Genomic DNA, 9,437 nt, shown 5'->3' on the forward strand with positions numbered 1-9,437 from the left:
AAAGGAGGTGGCAGTCTAATACTCTCCAAATCCGCTCCCATAGCACAAAGCTCATCAAACATGTCCACCAAAAGCTGACCATGAGCCGCCTGAACGGTTATGACAGTTTCCAACATACAACGAATGTCTGAATCATCCGAAGTAGAAAGTGGAGGAACAACAGAAGGAGGAGGAGGAGCGACACCAAAAGACTCAACCCTAGGACGTTTAGAGCTGGCTCTCATCTAAGTAGCCCTTTGCCTAATAAATGTGGCACCTATAGGAGCAACTATATGAACAGGCTCAGACGCGGGAAAGTTTTCTAAACCTAAATGCAAAAGAATCCGATGTATAAAAATAGGAAAGAAAAGAGCATGAGACACAGAACTACTCCGATGAACCTCAATCAAAGAACGAATGAAAAGGTGAGGAAAACTCATAGGAGCATCAGTAACAAGGGCATACAAAAATGTACATCTCTCTATAGGAATGGTGTGCAGATGAGAGATAGGCCAGATGGAATGACACGAAATTCGGAAAAAGAGATAATGAATCTCAGTCAACTTATGAGTAGTGATCTGAGGATCAAAACCCCACTGGATAGAAGACCCAGTAGGATATGACATGATGTCATCAAAGGGTGGAGACTCATCATAAGGATAAACAGGATGCTGGACCAGTGGCACCCCAAGAGCAGCAGCCACTACTGAAGGAGTAATGGTGTACTCGTCACCCCGTATCCAACTTCTCACAAGAGTGTTGGAATCATAGGAGTGGACTGAGAGGTTCGAGTAGAACTCTCTAATCAAGGTAGCCGGAGGGGGATGTGAAATATCCAGCAATGGTACCCAACCCCTACGCTCAAAGTTTTTCCTTATCTCAGGATCAAGCTCATCTAAAACAACCTTTCTCTCAGCCCAAACGATTCTCAAAAGGTTCAAAGTCTCATACGTTTCCTGGTTTTTCTCACTCAGAAACCTATCACTCTCAAAGGAAGGTACAGAAGAGGAGGAAGCTTTCCTATTGCCTCTAGTCTTCCTTGGCATGGTGTTAAAACTAAGACAAGACACACAAAAAGAACCAAAAGAAAAGAAAAATCAAAGGCAGACTGCAAGTTAACACAAAACAAAATAGAAAAATAACAATCTATATGATGCATGAATAGTATAATCAGATGATGCATGATCTAATGCAATGAGAATAAGTTCAATTTAACTTTAAAATCACAAAATTGGCTTAAGCATAGAGTTTATATCAAAAACCCCAAAATTTTGAAAAACCACTTGTACAATTTTCAAGAAATTGACCAATTGATCATTAAACAAAATAAATAACACATTATAATGATCAAATTAATCAATCCAACAAGCCAATTTCATCCAATTAAATCCAATTAAACAAAATCCCCAATTCGGGTAGTTTTAAGCCCTAGAAAAATCTTTTTTTTTTTCCAATTCAACAAATTGATCAAATTAAACCACAAAGATTAGTTTAACAACATCCCATAACAAAAACCAAATGATCAATTTTGAAAGAAATGATTGAAAACACCTAAAACCCCAATTTTCCATAGGTTCGAAATTCTTCCAAAATGCATGAAAAAATGCCTGAAAGATTAAAATAAAAGAAAAAGAAGGGGCAAAAAGGTCTTACCGACCTTAGATGAATAAAACCCTTGAAGGAATTTGAGGGAAAACGACAAAAATCTTGCTTGGGCCCTTAGACCGATCGAATAGAGAGAGAAAGAGTTTTGAGATTTTTGAAATAGTAAATGAACACGTGAGAAACTCAGTTTTTAAAAAACTCTCTATACGACTTTCAATTGATCAAAAATAGATTCGATCGATCGATCGAAAATGCCTTCGATTGATTGAACAGCAATTGAGCATCGATTGAAACACACAGAACCAAACCAAAATTTTAATCGCAATTTCGATCGGTCGGGAAACAAGTTCGATTGATCGAAATTCTGGAAAAACCAATTTTTGAAAAAACAGAGCAATTTTATGCAGAAACTCCTCAAAACATAGTATTTTATGAATAAAATGTATGGGTATGAGATGAAATGCTTTTCAAAAAACACTTATATTAAACCCAGATATCCCAAAATTAAGATTTTTAAACAATTTTCCTTAAAATCTCAAAACTTCAAACACATTTTGCATTTAAACTCAAGGAAGTTTCAATCTTGGATGGCCAAAACAAAATCACACACAATAACATGTACAAAGTTTAGCAAAGAGTAACTTGTGTAGTGTGTGCAACTAGCAAAAACCTGAGGTACATACGAGGTGATATGTGAATAGTAGTCAAACACAATTTCTACAAAATCCATTACATAAATTCAAAAGAGACTATCACTCAAAGAGTTATATTATATAACTTTCACATCTCCTAGAATAAAAGCTTGCAATCAAGTAAGTTTCTTGAGTTGCCTCATAATGTACACATCAATTTTATTTGATCAAAAACTTATTAAGTATTAGCCGGGATAATGTACACACCAATTTTATTTGATTGATTTAATTATAGTCCAATAATGTACATACCAATTTTATGATTTAAACCGAGGCTACACCTTATGTTCTTTTTGTGCATGTGCTACACTTTTTCGAGCACAAAATCTTACGATATGTACTAAGGTATTCATGATTGGCTAGTAAATAGTGGTGAGATAGTTATTTATGTTTTTCTCATTAAGATCAAGTACGACAATCAAATGCATGTGACTTCAAGATCAAGACAAAGTGATCAAAAACTATAAATATCTTCCCACATAACATTCACTACAAAGCTCAAACTAGTAAAGTGCAATAAAATAAGCTCGTCCAAACTAAACAAAGTACATATACAAGTTATGTAAAGATAAATTGGCCAACCTTGATTTCAAATCCAAGAAAAAAAATGCAAAACACATTTTGCTTCCCTTTTTCTTCCCTTTTATTTTTTCTTTTTTTATATTCTTGAAAAGAGATAACAAAAACAACCTAGAATAAAATGCATGAATGTTATGTAATGCAAATCTTAGAAAGATAAAGAAAAAAAAATGGTCACAAAAATAAGAGCAATGAAGCACAAGGACCATGTCAGAAAAACTCAATTAGATTAAGTCTTTTGCATCCAAAGCCTTTTAGATGCAACTCTAGTATTGGAGTTATTATTCACATTAGAATTCTGAGCAACTCCAGGATCGGAATAAAAGTTTAAAACCTTTACCAACTCACCAATAAGTACCATAGGATCTTGTGCTTGAGGCACATGTACTTTTAGTTTATTTACTTACTTAGCAACTTGCAACTTGAAACAGTTTGGACGAATGTGTCTAGACTTTTCACAAAAATGACAAACCCATGCAGGTCTATCATGCAACTTGCCCTTAGGAGGATTAGAAGTCTTAGGTTTAGACTCTTGAAGATCAACCCTAATCTTCCTAAGAGGGGTAACTTCTACAGGTTTGACAACTTCACTCATAGGGTGCTCAGAAAAAGGAACAAAATTTGTGGAATGTGTTTCAGGAACAGAGATGCTTTTTACAAAACCTACGCCAGTTTTGTCTGAAGGAGATTTTTGAACACTCAACATATGATCAAGTTTCGAACTTGCAGACCTATTATTTTGTTTTCTAGCAACAGGTAATTCATGTTCTAAGTTCTTAACTTTATCAAGCAAAAGCATGTTCTCAGTATTCACATTATTCAACAATTCATTAGCATCAAACAGTTTTACAAGCAAATTTTTCTTATCAAGTTCAAGAGATGCAATTTTCTTCAAGCCTAGATCAACACTCATAGCATCCTTTGCAGCAACTTTGCAAAACTTATTATAGGCTTCTTGTAAATCTGCATCCTCAGAGAGTTCCCTATCAGAAGGGTTCTCCTCAACAGCAACACTTTCATCAACTACCGCAGTAGTAGTGAAAGCAATGAAATTTCTATCCTCACTACCAGATTCGTTGTCAGAAACTTCATCATCACTAAGGGTTACAGCCATAGCCTTACCCTTAGACTTCAAGAATGTTAGACATTTAGATTTTACATAACCGTACCCTTGACAACCAAAACATTGTTGACCCATAGAATTATTAGAAGGTTGACCTACTTTCTCTTTGGATTTTTCAGTGTTATTCACTTTAGTGGGATCATTCCTCCTAAAATTTTTAAGTTCAGCATTGTTTTTACCTCTTGCCCTTTTGTTGTTATTCCTAAAAAAGTTTCTAAAATTATTGGCAAGATAGGCAATCTCTATAGTAGAGAGCTCATCATCAAATCCACTCACTTTAACATCATCAACAGACTTAAGAGCCATTGATTTAGATCTGCTAGTTTTAGGTAGGTGCAACTCATAGGACTGAAAATATCCTACAAGTTCATCAACAGGGATGGAGTCCGCATCCTTACTTTCAGTGATGGCAGTTACTTTGGGTCTAAAATCTTCAGTTAAAGATCTAAGAATCTTCCTAACAATTTTAGGTTGATCATAAATTTCACCTAAATTACAAGCAAAATTAACAATATCATTAAGCTTAGTATAGAATTTATTAAAAGTTTCATCATCAGACATCCTAATGCTTTCAAATCTAGTTGTTAATTGCTGCAGCTTATTGATCTTAACTGCCTTAGTGCCTTCATGCATAGTTTGGAGAATATTCCATGCAGTGTAAGCAACCTCAACATTAGAGATTTTCTTGAATTCCTCCATAGAAACAGCATTAAAAATAGCATTCATAACTTTGCTATTAAAAGCAGCTGCTTCTTTCTAAGAAGTTTTCCACTCACTTACTGGAGTAGTGGGCTTCTCCCATCCGTATTCAACGGAGTTCCAAACTCTCTCATCAATAGATTTCAGGAATGCTTTTATCCTTACTTTCCAATAAGCATAATTATTCTTATCAAAGTAAGGTGGGATCACAAGAGAGTGACCGTGCTCCATGACAACATGGATTAATGATCAACTCTTAGATCAAATGATCTAAACACAAGAGCTAACCCACTCTGATATCACTTGTACGTTTTCAGACCCCTTAAACACAACTAGATTAACCTAGTTATTTAGCTAAGTGATTAACTTAGGTAAATTATGCATATCTAGGTTAACGCATATAAATCATATTGTTGTAAAATGCGAAAAATAAAGAACACAATAATATGATAACTCAAGAAAACCAAACCGGTAAAAAACCTAGGGAGGGGAGGATTTAACCTAACTATTCTCAAGGTAAAACTGAATCCACTATGGAAGAATTGAAGTTTACACAATAGCGACTTAGACCACTAGCAATCCTATTGCTACCTTGAGTAGAAAACTTACTACCATAACCATGTGACAGCTCCGAGTCCACGTACTACTTCTTTCTTGGATTCCCAACAAGCACAAGAACTCTCGCTTGTATATCTTTAAGCTCTTGAATCTGCAACTGAATTGATCATCAAGCTCTTAACACCAATCTAGATCTTGATAATCCTAAGTGTATGTGAAAGCAAACATCTCTAGATCTCACAAGAGATTCACACACACAACATAAAGAGCATCCTTAAAACATGGCTAGGGTTTTCTCTTTTATACCTAGGGCAAAACATAAAACCCTACACGTAAAACGAGCTTGGGCTGAGTTGGAAAATTATACAGAAAAACAATCTGCACAAACTTCGATTGATCGAGTCTAATTTTCGATCGATCGAGACAGACAAATTTACATAGTAAATCCTGCAGAACACTCGATTCCAACTTTACAACTTAAACATACTTTGAGCAAGTTTAAAACAAGACTAAACGTTTTGATCATGGTTTGCTAACATTACAAATTGAAGTTCTAATACATTTAAATCTAAAGTTTTAGAACCCAACAACTTTCCATCCAAAGTCCAAACCAGTAAAGAAGAAGTGAACCTAGCTTTCTTTGCAAAAGCATGTGTTACAACATGCCTATAAACATAAAAGAAAAACCAACTCTGTAAAGAGTTTACATAAAAAAGAATATCCCTTACCAGGTGGCCATACGCAGATCAAAGCTTATCATAGACTTAAGGAAGTTGATGACCATTTCATAATCACCTTTGAAAGTTGATTAACCAATATTGATTTCTTGAACAGACTAAGTTGCACGCTAAGCCGCTAAATGCTCCAAGACAGTCACAGACAAGAGCTTTGGAATTTTTTCTGCAAGAGTAGCCATAACTTCAACCTTTGAATTTTGGACCACTACACCTATACCGGCTTCATTAGACTCCTCAGAAATGGCTCCATTAAAATTAGTCTTAAAATCAAAGAAAAAAATTTGGGCAGCTTCAACAATCTTATCCAAATGAACAACACACAATTGTACACATTTGCTTGAACAATGCACAATATACAATATTGTATATTATTCATGCAAATGTGTACACATGATATGCATATTTATTTATTTGACAATGTAAAGCAGGGACGGACCTACAGTAGGGCAAGGGGGGGCCATTGCCCCCCGCCCAAAAAGCTAGGATATTAAATTTTCGTCCTAAAAGCCCCCCCCCCCCCCCAATTTTTTTTTAAAAAAACTGACAAACTGAAAACTACAAAATAAAAAATAAATATGGACTGAAAACCTAAATTATAATTCTCAAAATTTTATCCTAACCTCACTCTTCCTCCACTCAACCTCATCAAGCATAAACGCCTCCTCCATCGATGCTGCTGCTACTCTTTTCCTCAGATCAGATCCGAATTGTTGCTGCTGCTGCTCCTCCTCAGATCCTTGATCACAGTCACACACGGTAAATCTAAGAAATTTCTCTCCTCTCTCAAGTTCATATTTTTGTTTTTTTTTCTTTGCTTGCTCTGCCAGCCGGTTAGCCCTGCTCTGCCCTCTGCTTTTTTTTTTTCTGAACTATGTTGACTGTTATTACTGAGTTGTGGCTTTTAATTTTATTTTATGGATTGGTGTGTTGTGTCATGTGTGGACAGTGGACCGTAGACTAGTTTCAGTAGTTTGTGTTTGTGACTTTGTATTGACTAGTAATTGTTTCTCAGTTTGTGGCTTTTTGTAATTGTGTTTGTGTGGATTGGTTTCAGATTAGTGTTTGTAACTTTTTTGTTTTGTTTTGGTTTTATCTATAAATAAATAAAGTGGGACCAGGATAGTAGGATGAATTTGTGAGAGTAGTCTTTGCCTCTTTGGTAGTCATTGTTTTGTCATTTGTGAGTACTGTTAACTGTGAAGACTAGTCTTTGGCAAATGGTAAGTCATAAGTGACTTTTTTGTGAGACCAATTGACTAAGTCTTTGGTCTGATTGTTTTGGTTTTGTCAAAAATTTGGTCTTTGTCACTTTGTGTGATGTGGCTAATATTAGTAAAATATATAAACTTGTCTGTTTGTGATTATTTTGGTTTTAGATTTTTTTTTGGTTGAGAAGTCCCTTTTTTTTAGTTGGTGTATAAAACTACGAAATATGGAAATAATGAAACTTTTTTAAAAAAATTTGTAGATTATCAGTAAGTCCACTACAATATTAAATTTTTTTAAAAGAAAAAATCTAAATAATTTTGAAGTCATAGCTGATGATGCAAGATTGCCAAACCCTAGCGTTGATGTCCTAGTTTTTGAAAATCTCCAAATAGAAGTTCCAAATGTCACCATTGACGAAAGTACAGGTTTTGCGCGTGATCCTGGAATGCGTAAGCAAATATAGGAATATGATGCTAATGAACGGGATGAAATTCGACAAGCTTACATTAAGCTTGGTCCATACCAACCTAAACTAGATGAGTAAAAGAAAACTAAATTTGTAAGTCATTCTCGTAAATTTAAACATTCCTAGTTTGCAATTAAGGAATTTAGTACATGGCTTGAATATTCACCTAGTAAAAATGCTGCCTTTTGTCTTCCATGCTTTCTCTTTAACAAGCCAACTGAGAATTCTGGGAGTCATGTATTCACTAAGGATGGATTTTGGAATTGGAAGAAAGTTAATGATGGAAATAATTGTTCCTTTTTGAATCATATGGGGAAACCTAACTCTTTTCATAGAGCTTCCGAGCAAGCCATGACAGATTTGATGAACCAGTCTCAACACATACAAAAGATACTTGAAAATTTCAATTCTGATCAAATTGCAAGCAATCGATTGCGGTTAAAGGCCTCAATTGATGTCGTCAAAGTGCTTGAATTTCAAGGACTTGCTTTTAGAGGACGAGATGAAAGTTCTGATTCAATTAATCGTGGGAATTTTCTTGAAACATTGGATTTGGTGGTATTATATAATGAATATGTTGCAAAAGCGATAGAGAAAGCTCCCAAAAATGCCTCTTACAAATCACCAAAAATCCAAAAGGAAATCTTACATGTATTTTCAAACAAGGTGAAGAAGGCAATTCGTGAAGAAATTAGTGATGCAAAATTTTGCCTAATTATTGATGAAGCTCGTGATGAGTCAATGAAGGAGCAAATGGCTATTGTTATAAAATTTGTAGACAAATATGGTTTTTTTCTATCTTGTCACATCATAGTTTGGATATTCAAGATATTCAAGGGCAAGGATATGATGGTGCAAGCAATATGCGAGGTGAGTGGAATGGATTAAAAGCTTTGGTTTCAAATGATTGTCCATATGCTTACTACATTCATTGTTTTGCACATCGCATGCAATTTGCATTAGTGGCAGCATCAAAAGAAGTTATTCTTGTTCAAAGTTTTTTTAATAGATTATCATCTATTGTCAATGTTGTTGATGCTTCATGCAAGCATATTGAGCAACTAAAAAAAGCTTATGCTGATCAAATTGCATATTTTGTTGAAATTGGTGAGCTTGAAACTGAAAGAGGACTTAATCAAATTAGCACATTACAACGGGCTGGAGATACTTGTTGGGGTTCTCACTTGAGATCGATTTCTAGCTTGGTAAATATATTTAGTCCAACATGTGAAATTTTACTTAAGATCATCAAGGAAGGAAATACTACTTCCCAACGAGAAGCAGCATACTCATGTTATCATGCTATGATTTCTTTTGAATTTGTGTTCATTTTGCATCTCATGAAAGAAATTATGAAGATCACTAATACAGTTTGTCAAGCTTTGCAATGTCAGTCTCAAGACATTTTAAATGCGATGGATTTTGTTTCATCCACTAAAGCACTTATTCAAAATTTTAGAGATGAAGAGTGGGATAATTTACTTACCATTGTGAAATCATTTTGTGAGACACGCGACATAGATGTCCCAGATATGAATGCTTGTTATGTTGAGAGAGGAGGTCTAGCTCGTTATCAACAAGATGACTTCACAATTGAGCATCATTATCGGGTAGATATTTTTATGCTGTAATAGATTCTATATTACAAGAATTAAATTGTCGGTTTAGTAAGCATGCGGTGGAATTGCTTAATCTTAGTTCAGCTCTTGATCCTAAAGAGGCACATGAGTCCTTTAGAAGTATAGACATTTTGTTGTTCATAAACAAGTTTTATCCGAAAGATTTCACAA

General features: G+C 34.9%; 1 protein-coding gene across 1 annotated transcript; it reads left to right on the forward strand.

The window, feature by feature from the left end:
- The first annotated feature begins 7,956 nt into the window (after positions 1-7,956).
- On the forward strand, positions 7,957-9,278 carry LOC142616131 (uncharacterized). Its single transcript, XM_075789014.1, has 2 exons — positions 7,957-8,434; positions 8,476-9,278. Exons 1-2 carry the CDS (start codon positions 7,957-7,959, stop codon positions 9,276-9,278), a joined length of 1,281 nt encoding a protein of 426 aa, XP_075645129.1.
- The last annotated feature ends 159 nt before the right edge of the window (positions 9,279-9,437 follow it).

The sequence above is a fragment of the Castanea sativa genome, chromosome 11 (assembly GCF_040712315.1).
Source record: "Castanea sativa cultivar Marrone di Chiusa Pesio chromosome 11, ASM4071231v1".
Classification (NCBI taxonomy): domain Eukaryota; kingdom Viridiplantae; phylum Streptophyta; class Magnoliopsida; order Fagales; family Fagaceae; genus Castanea; species Castanea sativa.

Bases quoted from the DNA above. Each gene is read 5' to 3' on its own strand.
- LOC142616131 (XM_075789014.1), top strand. From the start codon at position 7,957: ATGGGGAAACCTAACTCTTTTCATAGAGCTTCCGAGCAAGCCATGACA. The intron at 8,435-8,475 runs GTTTTTTTCTAT...TGGATATTCAAG, and splicing joins AAAATTTGTAGACAAATATG to ATATTCAAGGGCAAGGATAT.